At 35.2% G+C, this 17,942-nt stretch overlaps 1 protein-coding gene across 2 annotated transcripts in view; it reads left to right on the forward strand.

The window, feature by feature from the left end:
* LOC308242393 (uncharacterized protein) overlaps positions 1 to 17,942 on the forward strand; it is a 241,579-nt gene that overhangs the window by 123,600 nt on the left and 100,037 nt on the right. For both annotated transcript variants that reach the window (XM_080656609.1, XM_080656608.1), the window contains exon 4: positions 2,169 to 2,266. In XM_080656609.1, coding sequence (XP_080512735.1) covers positions 2,195 to 2,266 — 72 coding nt within the window. In that variant the 5' untranslated portion in view covers positions 2,169 to 2,194. The remainder of the gene's footprint in view (positions 1 to 2,168; positions 2,267 to 17,942) is intronic.

Below are 17,942 nucleotides of genomic sequence, written 5' to 3' on the forward strand. Positions count from 1 at the left end.
GTAGAGGGGGCAAATTATAAATAAAGTCTTTATGAACCCATAAATATCAAGATAACTTGCAGCATTACTGACAAGCAACTCAGAACCTGCTCTGTAAATATTGTCCCTCTATTATTTATCATTTCATTCTCAGCCAAACTCCTAAATAATTGGAAAGAAAAGCTTCAGATGATTGGATAATATTTCTTCACAAGGTCATGGCAAGTCTCTTTTAAAAATGAATTGTGAGACAGCAGGAGCCTTCCAATATTACTTACGCTAAATGAAAAAATTTATGCTGGTTCTTTTGTCAACCATTACATATTAATTGCATAAGATTAAGGGAAGAGCTGTAGGAAATTAAAACAGAAAGCCTGATTCTTGACCTCAGGGGATTTGCACTGTAGCAAAGGAGACAAGGCATTGGCTTAAACAAACAGATAAAGCGCACACACACACACACACCAAACATCTCAGGAAAGTATAAGATAACTGCCCAGAGAGGCATAGATGAACAGATGAATTTATTACAAACTGCCATGGTGTAGGATGGTCAAAGAAATTGTTACCAAGGAGGTACAATTTGAGAGGAGCCTTCCAAGAGAGCTGGGTTTTGTTAAGTGGAAAGCAGGTAATGCAATAATAACTTTTGTGGGAAGAAAATTGAAAATCCAGTTGCAGAAGTGGCTTTGGCAAGATATGTTCAAAAGAAGCATCCTAATGACTAAAATGATAACAATATCTTATTTCTTTGTATCTCTTTCTTCCTTTGCATCTATCAGCTGACCCCTGTTTTTGACTAGTATAGGCTACCAAGGTTTTTTTGTGTTTTGTTTTTTTTTTGTGTGTGTGTGTGTGTGTGTGTGTTTTTATCTCTGTACTTCTACCAGTTGTAAGATATAAGCTTTGAATTCTTGGACATAAGTGACCCATTTCTTTGAGGGTCTGACCACTCAACGGGATCCATTGATCTTAGCTGCTAGATGGGTGATCTTTTTGCTCACTGTGAAACATCCTACCAAGCTAGGTCCTCATAGCATCAAAACATTTAGTTTCTTGAGAAGCTAAACCAGGTGTGTTATGGTTCACTTCTACACATTCTCCAGCTGTGCCTGAACAGCTGGATTTCTCATCTAGTTCATGGTGGAACAAATATTCCCGGAATTTTTTTGGGGGGAGAGGGGTCTTTTACTTTAAGCTATGAATATTTCGACCTGCCTTTGTGTTGGTCATTTCCTGAAAGTACTGGAGTATTTGACCATTCTGAATCACTTTTCTGAGAATCAGCACATCCTGAAACTGGTTTGAGGCCTCTCCTTTCATTATCAATAAAGGAGCAGTCGAAGAAGAGACCAGATTGAAATAGGAATCAGTCAGGTTCTCTGTTGTGTGTTTTTAATTCACACACCCACATGGCTATATCCAACAGAGGTGACCTGGATTTTCGCCTTTGATGTTGCATACCATGAATTCCCACGGCAGGGCAGGAACAAAGAGGGCATTTTAAAGCTTTTTTTTTTTTTTCTAACCTTGCCTTAGCAGATACTGAGCCACTGCGTCCCATGAACCTGCTCCTGATTTTAGAATCATAAACATCAGTAGGACCAGGATGCTTGTGTTGTGATACAGTGACTTTGATTTCTTGTGGGTGGTCAAAACACAGCATGTGTGATATTTTTACAAACTATGGTTTACAAAGCACTTAGTTCTAGAGCATTTTGTTTTCATTATGTTCATGTCAATGGAAACAGTTGCGCTTCCTGATGTCTTACTGAGATGGCCTTTTTGGTAATTTTAGGCTCCTTTCCCAAGGATGCTGCGTGCTGCCAGACCCCAATTCCTGAGGAAATAAGTAGGATTTGAACTGACCTGCTGTGGATAATGTACTTTCTCTAAGAATGGCAGAAGGGAAAACATCAGACTAGGATGCTCTTCAGAAATAATAGTGGAGAGTCTCATCCTGTTTGTAAACTCTTTGTACTTTGCTCTCTGTGTGTTTTGTGAAAATATTATATTTGAAAAGCCATTAGACTCTGGAAGTTATTTTTTTGTATTAAATTTGTTTTAGAGTTGAGGAAGATTAACAAGACATTATTAACAAGTTTATAAAATTGGCATTAGTATACTGATAAAAAGTCTTTGAATGAGGGCTAATTCTGAATAAACAGGTCAACATTTCTTCTCTCCAGCAGTTGTTTAGACTGCCCACAGTGATATGAAGATCCAAATGAATAACAACACTCAACCAGAGCTTCACCTGAAGAAAATTCACGGTTCTGAAAATCAGGTAAAAATAATAGAGACAGTTTTAGGAATGAATAGTCCCTTTACTAAATAATATGATTTTTAAATCAACTTTGCTTTACAGATTCCTTCAAGAAGCTATATTTACTATCAAATTTAACATGTAACTTGTTTATATGCATCGTATTATACTGAACTAATCTTTCATTTCTTTATGAAGAATGGAATGTTTTACTACAGCATATACTAGTATTCATACAATAATTCATTAATTTAATAAATTTATATTAGTAATATAATCTACTTATGTGGAAATATTTTAAAGAAGAAAGAGCACATTTCTACTTAATTTGATTGTTATAATTATACCCAAAAGAAAGAGGATTAAGTTAACAAATAAATATATTCATACATATTTAAAAGAAATAAGTTTAAAAGTTAAAAACCTAAAGAAATAAAGCCCTTGGCACCAAGGCAGATGGGCAACCACTTCCAACATCTTTGATTTTTATTTTACTTCTGTATTTTAAAATAATAAGCATATGGCTATCTCTGGATTCCTGAAGTTAGATCTTATTGACTTCCTTTTGCTACGGATGAAGCTTTAAACTTTGCTAAAATACCCATTTTTTTTTTACTCTAATTCTTCCATTATCACTATATCTCCATTTTGGTTTAAATCTATATCTGGGTTTTTAATTATTAAGACTATACAAATAATGTAGCTGAGCTTGGAGATATGATATAATTATAGAATTAGAATGGTATAATTTCCCTTTAATTAGTAAGTACTTTATTTATTTTCTTTTATGCCCAGTTCTTCTCCCCCAACTCCAACACCATATTCCTTCCTTTTCCCCTCCCTCCCTTCCTATCTTTCTGTCATCCTTTCTATTTTCACTATCTTCCCAAAAGCTCCAAAATCTTTTTTTTAAATATATTTTATTGATTTTTTACAGAGAGGAAGGGAGAGGAATAGAGAGTTAGAAACATCGATCAGCTGCCTCCTGCACTCCCCTACTGGATGTGCCCGCAACCAAGGTACATGCCCTTGACTGGAATCAAACCCGGGACCCTTCCACAGGCTGATGCTCTATCCACTGAGCCAAACCAGTTAGGGCTCCAAAATCTTTATGAAATGCTTCTCTACTCAACTTTCTACACAGACAAGTTGGTCAAATGGTCTAGCATTTGTTTTTCCATTTTTCTTTTCTTATTTTTTTTCCTTAAAGAAAACCCACCCTGGATTCCCTCTTTTCTCCTGCTTTTATCTTGTTTGCTTGTTTTCTAAAGACATCTATAAAAATATGCAATTCAGACATTGTTTATCCATCATCCTAGAAAATTTTCCATTTTATGATGTTAGTACCCTCTTCTTTCTAGAAATGATGTCCTTTTTACTTTTTTTTTTTTTTTTTTTTTTCTCTCTGGGTTGCTCTCTCTTTTATTTTTTGCTGGAGCTCGTGTTCTGGTAATGTTTTGAGAAAGGTTCTACAGATGATAAATATTTCACAGACTTATATGTTGAGAAACATTTTTATTCTACTTGATACTTGATTGAATCTTTGGTTGAGAATAGAATTAAAAATTTGAAGTAATTTTCACTCAGAATTTTAAAAGCATTTTTCATACCTTCCAATTTCCAATGTTCTTGTTGAGAAGACCATGGTCATTTTGATCCTGATCTTTTGTATACCACCTGCTTTTCTCACTAAAAAGCTTTTGAGATTATATCTTTATTTATAGAGTTATAAATATATTAGAATATGCCTTAGTGTGGATCTTTCTTTATCCTCTGATTTGGGGCACTTGAAAGATCCTTTCAATCTAATGATTCAAGTAGTCAATTATAAGAAATTTCTTTGTGGTACAGCCTTACCAATTTCTTTATTAACATTTTCTCTAATCTTCATTTCTTAAAGAATTACCATATGATGAGTGCTGGGTTATCTTCATTGACCACCTACTTTTAAAAAGTCTTTTCTCTCCTTTATTTATGTGTTTAGCTTTTTCAGTTTACCCTTCATTTTCTTTTATGATTTTTACTAATTTTTATTTTGGTGTTCATATGTTAAATTTATAATTATCTTTCTTTCTTTCTTTCTTTCTTTCTTTCTTTCTTTCTTTCTTTCTTTCTTTCTTTCTTTCTTTCTTCTTTTCCATATTCTGTCTTATTTCACCAAGCAATATTTCTTCTTGTATTTCTGGGCATTATTATTATTTCTTTGAAATTTTATTCTGTTCACGCATATTCTCTATTTCTCTGAGTTTTTCCCCCCACTTATTTTATTTTCTATTTTTCTCTTGATGGATTCCCAATGATGATCCTTGACTTCCAAATCATATTTTTGAAGGAGACACTAAAAACCTAATTAGAATTAATTACTTTGGTGTGGCAAGATATTTAATATGTCTGGATCATAAATTAAGGGTGGGGTAGTATAGAGTCATGAGACTATAAAGTCTGGAGTTAGATTATGATGAACATTTTTTGCTGCATTAAGGAGTTTAGATTTTTGTTAGTTTGGAAATGGGAGAAAATGCACTTAAAGTAGGAAATGGCTTCACAAGTCTTCATAGTACTCTGCCCATAAAGGATCCTGTAACATTTGACTGTTATTTCTTGAGCTTCATTTTCTGAAAGGAAAGGGAGCAAGAAAAGAATAAACTTTGTAATGGGTAATCTGTATAATACATCCAAAAGTGCTTTAGCTCAGATATTTACATAACTTTTGAACACATGCCATAGTTAGAATCAATTTCCTTTCCTTAAAAGCTTCAAAGTTAATTAATTTAGCTAAGAATTGGGGTCAAAATGACAAACATGGCAACAATTCCCCAATCTAATTAAATAGCGGTTAGGATCTGAAAAACAGCTCTTTATTGAAAATTTTAGAATTGGAACCACAAAACTTCAACTGCCTTTGTGTTGAATAGCACATCACACCCTCTTCTAAATGGAGGTTTAGCTGCTAATACCTAGAGCAAGCATGTCAAACACAAAGGCTAATATGGGCCAAATAAACAAGGTTTAAGTTTACGTGGGCCACAAAAAACAAAGGTTCAATTTTCATAGAAATATAGATTCTTTTCAATAGAGACATGATGAATACAAAGGGCTGAAATAAATAAGTAATCATTAACATAAAATAATAAGACATTTAAATAAAAGTCAATTATTTTTTTTTAACATTAACATACCAGACACTGAATAACTGCACAAATTAATAAGCATAATGCAAATAAACCTGTTTTCCTTGTTCTTCGAAAGTGAAGTATTTCTTGTTGCACACACCAAACAAGTCAGTCCAAGACTAATGATGTGGCAATCAGCTGCTAAAATATTCACTGTTAGTATTAGAGGAGAGAAATGGTGTGCCTGCACATAAGGCGTGTAAAGGAAATGAATGCAACACGATTATAGTAATCAGTCATTAGCGAACGTTGTAGTTCAATATTAATAATTATGTATAACCGGATATTGTAAAAATTAAGTTACAAAATTTTTATTAAAATGTTTCTTACATACTGTCATATTGGCAGGACCACAAAAATATTCATTGTGGGCCACATGTGGCCTGCAGGCCATGAGTTTGACATGCTTAACCTAGAACAATGACTTGACTGGAAGGAATCTATTGACCATGAAGGCTCACGTGAACTGACTACTCAGCATCCCACATCTGATCAAAAGATAATCCTGCCGAAACCGGTTTGGCTCAGTGGATAGAGCGTCGGCCTGCGGACTGAAGGGTCCCGGGTTCGATTCTGGTCAAGGGCATGTACCTTGGTTGCGGGCACATCCTCAGTGGGAGGTGTGCAGGAGGCAGCTGATCGATGTTTCTCTCTCATCGATGTTTCTAGCTCTCTATCCCTCTCCCTTCCTCTCTGTAAAATATCAATAAAAAAAACAAAAGATAATCCTGATAGAAGAATTCCAGTTTAGCCCTGGCCTCACAGAAGATTCTCCCTGAAGAGCTCAAAACTACCCCATAGAGTTTTCTATTGAATCAGACTGTAGCATTTGCCTTTCCCTAGGCAAGACATTCTAATTTGTCCCAATTTATGATTTTTCTCCATTCACATATAAATTGTGAATTTCTTTATTTTCTTTGATCTGAATCTAACTCAGGGGTGGGCAAACTTTTTGACTCGAGGGCCACAATGGGTTCTTAAACTGGACCGGAGGGCCGGAACAAAAGCATGGATGGAATGTTTGTGTAAACTAATATAAATTCAAAGTAAACATCATTACATAAAAGGGTACGGTCTTTTTTTTTTTATTTCAATAGTTTTATTCATTTCAAACATTTTAACAAGAAGAATGTAAACACTAATTATTATAATTTGAAACTTCAAAAAATGGAGGAATCATAGCACAATAACATACCTTATATTGAAGATGGCAAAGGCAAAATAAAATTGCCTAACAAAGGAAAGGTACAAAAGCCTTTCAAATTAAACTTAAATATAATAAAATAATTTAAAACTAAAACAAATACAAAAGCACAAAATGTGTAAACAGTAAATTAAACATTTTCTTTAGTGCAACTTCCAAATTATGCACGGGACGTAGATGTAGATGGCAATGTAGACTGGATTGAAAGGTTTTTGGTCTTTAAAACATCAACTTCAGTGGGAACAGTGTTGTTGGTCTCCTTTTTAGCTAATGCTCTGATACTGTGCTCTCCAGGGGCGTGTCTCCCTACATCACCACGATAACGTGTCTACGCATTCCCAGGGTGATGTCGGGGGACGCGTCCGCGGGCATTACAAGGAGCCTCTGGAAGATTGAGAGGTTGTTCCTTCTACTGATTTATATCCGCCCACTCAGAAGAAGGAGCTGTGGCCGTGTTTCCTGACGTTGCCATGTTAACACTGCTGCTGGTGAAGGAGCAGAGGGGAGAGCAAGAGAACCCTCTGCTCTTTCGGCTCCGCGGGCCGGATAGAACAGCCGAACGGGCCGGATCCGGCCCGCGGGGCCATAGTTTGCCCACGGCTGGTCTAACTCATACTTTCCAATCGCTCCAGCTTTCTCAACCCTATTGGCTATCATCTCCAGTCCAATTAGGCAATTTTCTGCATTCTCTTCTAAAACCTCTACTTATATTAATATAGCAACGAATATCAGCACCATTTACATATATGCATTTCATATTATTTCTTCAGAAGCCATTCTTTCTCCCATTCTAATCATTTATTTATTTTTTCAGATTACTGCCAGTTCATCTCTCATTCTTTCTCAATATCACCTGTCTTTCTCTCTCTCCCTTTCTGTGTTGCTCCTTTTTTCTTTTTATTTCTAATCTCCATACTTTATTATCTTTCTTTGTTTTATTGGGGGTTTTTGTTTGTTTAGCAAGATCTTTAAATAAGAGCATCCAGACTTATTCTTTATATATTTATTGAAACAAAAAAAGTTATTAACTGGGTGTGTTTGGCCAACCTGGACTCATTCTTCGGCATGAGATTTTGCTTTTATATTCCACTACTTTGTTCAGCTTTCAGTTTTCATTAAGGACTCATTTATGCAGAGTTCTCCATGTTTTCCTTCCTTCGTTCTTCTTTTCCTTTCCTTTTTTTTTTTTTTTTTTTTTTTTAACAAACTCACTCAACTCCCTACTTGCTTATCATTTTTCTACACATACCCTACACTACAGTAAGATTATTTCTTGCTTTTCTGCTACTGCCCCAATCCTCTGGGATCTATCCAGATAGGGATGGTCTCAGACATGAGTTGTTTTAGATGTTCTGGGAAGATCTAATTAAAGGTCAAAGTAGTAGATGCCGTGGGAAGGCATTTGTCACTGGGTGAAAGCAATGACTCTTGCCATATGCTCTCAAAGAAGAAAACAAAAGCTATATACATACATGGACATGATTTTTACATACTTTTAAATTTTTCCAATAGATAAAGTAACAGGGCAGAAATACTAAAATGCATGGGAAGAGGAAAATTTCAGTTAATTATAACAAAATCATGTCATTTCTTATTTTTACTTCATTTTGTTTCTTTATTCACTATACTCCTTTTCATTGTGAAAGTGTGTATTTCCATTTGTTTTTTTCTTGGGTTTTTTAAAGGTCTTTTTTCTCCTTTATATATTATAAGAGTCATGACTTCTGAATTCGATTTAAAATGCCTGTTTTTCACCTATTTTAATAGATAATATACTAAGTTATTGCTCTCTATTTGATAATGTTCTTTTCCCCCTTTCTCTGTTACATTTTTACATACCCTCTATTTTACATTTGTTTTCTATTTGCCTAACATTGAATTAGCCTATGTCATGTTTACAGCCAGATGACACCTGTTGTTGTTTATTTATTTATTTATTTATTTATTTATTTATTTTTTACCATCCACTTCTTGCTGGTTCAAACCCATTCATACCGGTTTAATCCCTTTGCTGTAGCTCCAGCTGTGTGACAGGTTGGTGTACAGACCTCCCATCTAGAGCCTGGGCAGCATATATAGAGTCTAACTTTCCTCTCTAAAGTAAGGTGGTGCCCTATATCCAAAACAATGTAGTTTTACAAGCATAAAAAGCTAATAAGCTTCTCTCCACCATCTGCATACCTCTGCTACCACCTACAATGCTTTAACTAAATTTGGTAGGAAGTAATGTGTCATATGCCAGTCCCTTCCCTACCTTCCTATTTTTAGCTACTTATACCAAAACAAGGAAAAATGGTGCTGTGAGAATACTCCTTTACGTATCCCAAGCAGCAACACCTTCTATTGCTACTCAATGATTAAATCATGGCAATCCATGTTTTTGGTGGAATAGGCCCAGGAACCTGAAGGTAGTTAATGAAAACATATTGAAATACTTTCTTGACTTTCAAATGGATAAGAATAGTCTGTCTACATGTGTAGATCACCTGTTGTGTTTTGCTTAATGCAACATCATTAGCCTTAGGAGAATGGGACAGAGATCGCTTCTATGAAGCTTAGTTTTTTGGGATTTTTCTGTGTAGGTGTTTTAAGTCAAAGTTGGCTAAGTCCAGCGTAGGATGGCAGACTGCTAATCACATGTCTTGGAAAACAAGAAGTTTGATAGTGATGTTGACCACCTTCCAAAGCATTGCAGATAAGTAGAGTAGGGAAACATACATAGATGTAGAACAGAATTAATGTGGGAAATGTCAACACCACATAGTAAGTGGCTGATATTTGTTATTATGTAATGCTTAGAAAGTCTTTATAACTCCATATGGAAATATTATATTCTATCGTCTTGAATGGCTTTATAATTAATTAAAGCATACTTTTAAATTATTTTCATATTTGTTATGTATACTATGTTAAAATTTCTAAATGAACATGATAAAATTTTGGTAGTAAAATTATATGAGCTATTGAAAATTTTTTCAAATTATATGAATTTAACAAAAAGTACCTGCAATGTACCTTTCAATCTCCATCACATCTAGCATAGTAGACTTTTTTCCCATGAAGGTAGGAAGTGAGTGGGGAAAATTTGAAAGACTCTTTTCAATAGTGTGCTGGTAGTGATCTTTTTAATGTAAGATTCAACTCTTTTGCAAAGGAGATTATTTTCATAACCTGTGTGTAATTCAGAAATGTCGGTGGTTGTTTTAGTCAACTGGCCATAAAAAATACATTAGAGAATATGAAATAACCAAAGCTCTTTCAAATTCTGGGGTGTGTTTTACGTGGGTTATTAGTGACTTTTCTGCACTTCTCAGGAAGTCCTTTGTTTTGTACATGCGGAAGTTGTGTTGCAATAGAGGCCAGACCCTTGAGGTATTGGCTTATAGACTTCTAATAGATAAGGCTGGTGGTCCTGTTGACTCTTAGGAGTTAGTTGTTAGCCTTGAATGAGAAAAAAATAAAGCTTTTTTTTTATATCAGATGAAAATGGAACAGAGAATTACAGAGTGACATTGAGTCATAGAATTTCTAAAGACTAGGTATCTCTCAAGGAATAATTAGAATTCTTGATTTTCTACATATTTATTGACTAAAAAGACCAAAGTGCTTCTCCATAATGTCTGTTTTTAGCATATAATTGGCACGACTGAGTCACTAAAAGCCAACAAGAGCTTTTTATTGTTATTTGACTTATGATAATTTTAAACTTATTTAGAGGCTATATCAATTACCGTTTCAAAACCTATCAATGATTCCCAATGCATATTGAAAAAAGTAGAAAACCCAAATTTCAGCCCTAACACATACCCATACTAATTTTAATGTTCTTATTAGCATATTCTCTGTAACTGTAGTTTTCAAAATTGATTCTATCAACCAGCTAGTATTATTTGATCCTGTTTCTCTCACCTGTCGTATTCATTCTTGCATTTTGGGTTTGTTTTATTAAAGTCAGGCAATTCAAATGGTCATGTAAAGGCTAATGAGATGGAAATGCTAAGATCAGCACCCATGTGAAATATTGCCATTCCCATATAGGGCTGCACATCATCAAGTAAATAGGGTGAGAAAATGTGGGTATGGCAAATCCATCTTTGAGTGATGCTATTTGGGGGATGGGGTGATCATCTAACATAATCACTAGGAAGCATGTGCTCCTGAATTGGGTTGTAATATTGCAACGCATAATTTGGTTTGAAATAAAATTCCCTGATAAGTCTGTGCCACGAATTTACTGATAATGATGGTGGCTATTATTTTTAAAGTGTTTTTGAGGAATACGCAAACTTAACGTATGAAGTTTAAATAAACCTGCAGTGTTTCTCCTTAGTGTTACACTTACTTTTTGTTCTTTTGAACTCTCACTTTTTGACATATATTCAAGAGAGGAAGCATTCTCCTGAAAGAGAACAAAAAAAGAAATTCTAATTACAGTACCTATAAAAATCAGAGAAATTCATGACATTAAGATAGTATATAATTTTGAAAGTGTTTAAAACAACGATTCCTATCCCCCAACGTGGAATGATTTTCTCAAGCATAGAAAACTTTGTTGATAGCAGTTAGGTCTACTAGGTGAGTAGTTTTTAAGAACACTAAACCCAAATCTAAGAAGCCAAGTAATTAAGAGATGTCTGTCTCCATAAGATATATTAGTTATTTTGTCATTTCTGTGTTCTCAGCTATAAATTTAATATCAAAGAAATGCCTCACTGCTTCGTTCTAAATCCTGTTTGAGCCAACATGGGAAAATATATTGTTTTGGATTTCCTAATAGAAAATATATATCTCTCTGAATTAAATAGCTGCTCCTACAAAAATGAAACTTGGAACTTACCTGTGCTCTATTTCACATCTGTAGTGTATTTTCTATTAAAAATATTTCTTGAGTTGTAGCGTCTGCTTGGTTTTGGTTATCCAAGCTGCAGTAAGGAGCCCTGGTACCCCTGAAGGCACACCCCACACACTTACACTGCGTGACCTCGGGTCACAAGTAATGGCTGCAAGCTAATTGATTGAGAAAGGCTTGTCTGGCGGGGCCTCTCAGCGTCCTCCCTTTACATTCCTAACTCCTGCGAAAGAGGCACTAGCCGCTCAGCCTAGCAAGGAAGGAAAAAAGAGAGGAAGTTTCTCCTTCTGATTACACTCCGAATTCCCTTGTAGTGAGCTTACTTCTCTCCACCCACTTCTTCCCAAGAACTCCTTCCCTTGAAGGTGAACAACGTTAAGCCTGATCCCAGAATTACCCGCAAAGTGACTTGAGCCTTTATTGAACTGAAAGGACAAATGACCTACTTCAGGCGATGGGGAGCGTGTGGAAATGATATTAAAACTTCAGCAAAGTGCACAGCCGCACCAGGCAGAAGCCGGGACTCAGATTGACAGGCAAATAAGCCAGCTCGTGCAAGGGGCCTCTGGGTGGCAGCTCTGGGCTATTGGGTGTTGGACAACTATAGGCAAAACTGAAATGGATCAGGGGCAGAAAATAGCACACTTTTACGCCACGCAACCGTTGCTGTCGCCTGGTGAGTGCAGATTTAAGATGTTATTTAAAATATACTCTCGCTATTGTAAAACCAGTAGAGAAATCTCTCCGTGCTCTGAGGGGAATCATAGCAAGAGCATTGCTTGTAAGTTCTCATAAGGCGATTTGCTTTTGTTTCTGCTTGATTTCACATTAAACTTGGCAGTGCTAACGGAGGAATACAATATTTGTATTGTCTTGGCGTCCTTTTGCTTAAAAGGGTCCTTTTGTTTTTAAGTCATGCTTTCTCTTTAAGCTGAATAAATATTGTTTTAGGCAAATCAGGTGTGGAATAGATAATGGGGGAACAACGGTGTGACAGAAGAGATGTAAACATTTCATTTAGTCCAACTTTGTGTCACTTCTCATGGCTTCGTGTTTGCTGCCTTATCTCAGGAATATACAGCACCGTGTGTGTGAAAATAGCTTTGTGCAGAATTCCTGTGAGTTAAAGGGTCAGGGCCTGTGTGTTATCCGACTGCCAGCAAGACTCACTGGGGTGTCCTCTTATTTTTAACCTAAAATAGGAAAAACAAGTGCATCTATGCATATTAAAAAGTAAGTGTGTGTTTTGATTTCTACAGTTGCCTTCTTACAGCCTCTGCGTGTTATTCCTGGCAAAGGGTCCTTTAAACGTGTTTTGAGAAGTAGCATGCAAACTTCTTTTGTTTCTTTATGTTTTGTTTGCTCACATTTCTCTGTTGGAACTCTGCACACAGTTTATTTTCTGAATTTTAATGACCTTGAAACAAGACTGGGTAATGTTCAGTGCAGATATTTCAGTGCAAATGCCTTGCAAATGAGTAAGCATGCTTTTCTGGGAGGGGAAAAAAAAACACAACCTAAGAGTGTAAATTTGGCTTAATTCCTCATTTAAGCATAAACAGAATCCTATTTTAAATGTGCTGCATGTTAAAAAGAATCAGAACCTTCAGGGAGAAATGTTATAGAGGACATTCTTCTTCAAAAACTGAAAATATAGAATTATAGTTTTAATAAGTACCAGACTATGATTGCTGTCATTGACTTTGTTTAAAAACAATTTTCTTATGAAAGTGACTTCATTAGATGTTACCCAATGAATGAAGTGAAAAACATATCTCTCACACTGCTGCTTTGATATCTTACAGAGGTCTGCATTATTATGTGTTTCACTTCCACTGAAAATATTTAAAGAGCAGCTCCTTAATATAAATTTTGAATAATCATTTTAAAAATAAAACTGATTACAGGAAGCTCCTTAATGTTTTGAGACTTATAGCCTCCAGTTGCTAAAGCAAATGAATAAATGGAAAATATATTGAAGTAATTGTGAAGCAATAAAACTTCACAATAAAGGGAGGAAAACTTTCAAAGAAAAATGAATGTGTTTTTGCTTAAAAGGCAATCTTGAGGCATTACTTAGCTCTTCTTTTTCAAATATTTATGGAAAACTATCAACTGTTGCAAAACTTAAGAGTCTTGACTTTAATACAAAAACTCTGTGTAAGAAGGATAATTAATTTTGAGCTACTCCTATGATTTGATACAAGCTTCTTTCAATAATTGAAAAATGCGACTGATAAATCCTTCTCTAGAGGAGTTCTTTATGCTCATCACCTGTTACAGTCATTCTTTTTTTTTTTTTTTTTTCTCTCACAAACAAATTTCCTAGTTGTTTATTAGTAGTACAGGAAAGTGAAAGTCTTTTTTTTTTTTTTTTTTTTTGAGAGAGAGAGAGAGAGAGAGAGAGAGAGAAAATGTTGGAAGTTTTCATTTGCATGGGCCTTTTGAGCTTTTTGGTTTTTAAAATTATATTCTCATCAAAAATGCCAAGGTTTTTTAATAAGGTCTTTGATATGTATAGTCAAGAAAGGAGGTGTCAGTTGTTTGGTTTTTTGTTTCAATATGTCTCATTAAGTAAAGTTAAGGTGTGGCTGAGGGTTTATGAAAGGCTTTGTCAAGAGATCAGCCTTTTGAAAATTTCTCCCTTTAGTATCAAGATTGTAAAAAAAAAAAAAAAAAAAAAGTTTACCCCTTACCTATTCCCTTCAAACCAGACAAGAGACAAGAAATTAAAGGCAACTTCATTATTTTCCTTGGTTATAGCTAACCACAACTCAAGCAGTTATGTTATGGGGAGGGGCTACAAAAGAATGAGGTTCCCTTTAATGGAAGGACGTAATTGTGATAAACAAAAGAAAAAAGATCAACTGTTTAATTTTCCTAACAATTAATCTTAAACTTTTGTCTTCACTCTCTTCTGTTCATATTTGCTTATTTGTTGAGGTGAAAGCATCTTTTAAAAACTGAAATCCATGGTTTTAAGAAAGTATATATTTTCTTATGTAAGGCTAATTTTCCACAGAAGTTTAAATTATGTGTTAGATTAATAGAAAACAATGGAAATATATTCACAAATTAATTCTAGGGTTATTTCTCTTAACTCTATCTAAAATATGTTGACGATTCATTGTTCTTCCTCTAGGTTATTGTATTACACCAGTTTAGAGTGTGTGTGGTGTGTGTGTGTGTGTGTGTATGTGTGTGTGTGTGTGTGTGTTTGCATTTATGAGCTCACAACAAGGGCAATAGAGTGGTCTGGACATATGATAGGGTTATGACACTCTTCAACTTACTTCCTTAAATCTCATGGCCACTAAATTTCAATATTTTTCTGTACCCCTGCAGCTGTAGACATTTGTTGCAGTGAAATTATGCCTTCTCTATTGAGGGAAATTATCATAATGGCTGCACTTTTATTTCAACTACATTTAACAATTTTTTAAATTGATTTATTTTGTAAAAATATAGGGCAGAATCTATAGGATTAGATTATTTTGTCTCTAACAAATTGTGGGTCCTCTATCGGTATTCTACCGAGTTGCAATAAGGTATTTATTACTATTCTTACAGGGAAAAAGAGCATAGTGATTGTTCAACTTTGTAGAAACTTTGATCTTAGGAATCACATCTTTCTTAAATTATGAAAATCTCTAAAATTTTCTTTTTACAATTGTTTCTTTATCTCTAATCCTTTTTTTTCTGGAACACTCTAGGAAATGTATGTGTAAGCTTCATAATATATCAGACATATTTCTTAAATTGTCTTTTACACTAATTTATATATTTTTCTGCTCTGCATTTTTGGTGAATTTACTCAAAATTATCTTCCAATCTACTAATTTTTGTTTTTACTATTTCCACTGTATAAATATCTAATTGATACTTTTCCCATAGTCACTTTTATTGTTTTATCTCTATTTTCTGGAAAATTATATTGATGTTATTTCTTATTTTGTGTATTTAGGAATACTAACATGCTTACTTGGAAATTCTGAAATGTATCTATTATTTTTATGTCATCTGGAATGACTTCATTGCCTGTTTTTTAAACTTTTTCTGCTAATTTTTTTTTTTTTGGTATGACTTCACATGTCTTGGAATTTTGGTTTTCAGTCCCAACATAAGTGAAAAGGATTTTTAAAAATTATCTCATTGCTAGCCTCACCCCCAGTGCTGTTCTCTACCCCAAGCTCACAATCTCTGATAACGAAGATATCATAGATCTAGTCACCAAGTCAAACAACAGTTTGCCCCAGATTCTGACGGACAGATTCTAGCTGGTGCTTCTGGTCTCCCTACTACACAGTTCTATGTAAACCATGGCTCCTGGGCGATAGTCAGTTATTCAACTTCCTGTTATCTCAGATTTCAGTCACTAACCTGACACTGATTTGCACTCCCTGTGGGCAAGTGTGGCACCTCAGTTACCTCACAAATGTGGAGAATCCTTTGCCTCTCATTCCAGAAACCAGCAGTGCACTGCGCTCACTTTCTGTTTCTATTCTATCAGTGGTTCTGGGAAGTGTTTACCCTGTTGATATCACTGTTTCATTATCTTATTTAATATTTTATCTATTATGGTTATATGTTGAAAGCAAAGGTGAGAGACTCAAAGAATCACTTCAAGAATCACTAGATTACATTAAGAACAGTAGTTGATAACTTAGACATTAAAAGGAAGGAAATCCTGCCAATTGAGACAGCATGGATGAACCTTGAGGGCATTATGCTAAGTGAAGTAAGTCAGATAGAGATAAACCTATACTGTGTGATCTTGCTTACATGTGGAGATGTAAAAACCAAACTCATAGAACAGTAAATATATTGGGTAGTTGCTAGAGTCAGGGGTTGGGGGAGGTGGCGGGGGTGGCAAGAATGGGTGACGATGGTCAAAAGGTACTAACTTCCAGTTAAGATAAGTTCTGGGAGTATAATGTAAAGCCTGGTGACTATGGTTAACAACACAATAATATACTAGTGTATATTTGAAAGTTATTAAGAGGGAAGATCTTAAAAATTCTCATTACAAGAAATTTATAACTATGTGAGTTGATTGATGTTAAAGTTATTGTAATCGTTTCACAATATGTGCATATATCAAACAAGTATGTTGCACATTTACACTTATACAGTGTTGTATGTCAATTACATCTCAATAAAACTGGAAAAAGAACAGTATTTGGTCAGGATAGAACTCTTGATAAAAATCAATATTTAAGGAACAGATAAAGGAAGAGAAGGAGTTCAAAAGGAGATAGAGAAAGAATTGTAGCTACAAGAAATATATTCTAAAATTAAGTTCCTTGCATAATAATAAACTTCCTTATTTTTATTGTGGGGTTTTGTGCAGGGTTGTAAATTTACTGTCACAATTATGAAATTAGGAAGACAAGTTATAAAAATATTAAGAAATTAAAGCCTTAAGTGTCTATTGCATTCTATCACTTGGTTTTACTTTAACATCTGCCAGTCACTAAGAAATGACTTTTTAATTCATGTAATAACTAGGAAAATAAAAACTCCTGGGGGAAAACATATAATTTAAAAGCTATGCATTTATTGATTTACTAAATGTTTAGCATCATGTATGTTATCTTTTATACAGGGTTGGGAAAAATTATATTTACATTTGTTCCTATGGAAAATAATACAATAATAAATAAATAATAATACAAGAATAAACTGTGTTTTGCATATTCAAAACTGTAAACCTACTTTTGTCCCACCCTCTATTCCATTCATCTATAGATATTATATCATAGATCAGTCAGTCCTTCTTGTCATAGTATATTTTCTTGACAACTTGATTCATTCTCCAGTTATACATCTGACAAGAGGTTAATATCCAAAATTTATATAGAATTTATAAAACTCAACAGGGACACAAACAAACAGATTAAAAAATGGGCCAGGGCCTTGAATAGACACTTCTCCAAAAAAGGACATACAAATGACTAATCTATACTAATAAAAGGATAATATGCTAATTAGGCCGGGTCAACCAGCCATCTTCCGATGTCTGACTTCCTTCCAGACAAAGCCATGGTGGTGGGGGTCGAGGCAGAGGCAATTACGGGCAAGATCAGGCTGGCAGGGGAGAGCAGTTGGGGGTGAGGTCAGGCTGGCAGGGGAGGGCAATTGGGGGCAACCAGTCCAGCAGGGGAGGGCAGTTGGGGGCATGACCAAGCCACCAGGGGAGGGCAGTTGGGGACAAGATCAGGAGCAGGGGAGGGCAGTTTGGGGTGACCAGGCCGGCAGGGAAGGACCATTGGGGGCATTAGGTAGGCAGACAGGTGAGTGGTTAGGAGCCAGTGGTCCTGGATTTCGAGAGGGATGTCCTGATTTAGGCTGGATTCCATTCCCCAAGGGGTCCCAAATTGGAGAGGGTGCAGGCCAGGCTGAGCGACACCCCCCCCCCATGCACAAATTTTGTGCACTGGGCCTCTAGTAGATATATAAAAAAGATGTTCG

This window comes from Plecotus auritus (genome assembly GCF_963455305.1).
Source record: "Plecotus auritus genome assembly, chromosome: 2".
NCBI classification, from domain to species: domain Eukaryota; kingdom Metazoa; phylum Chordata; class Mammalia; order Chiroptera; family Vespertilionidae; genus Plecotus; species Plecotus auritus.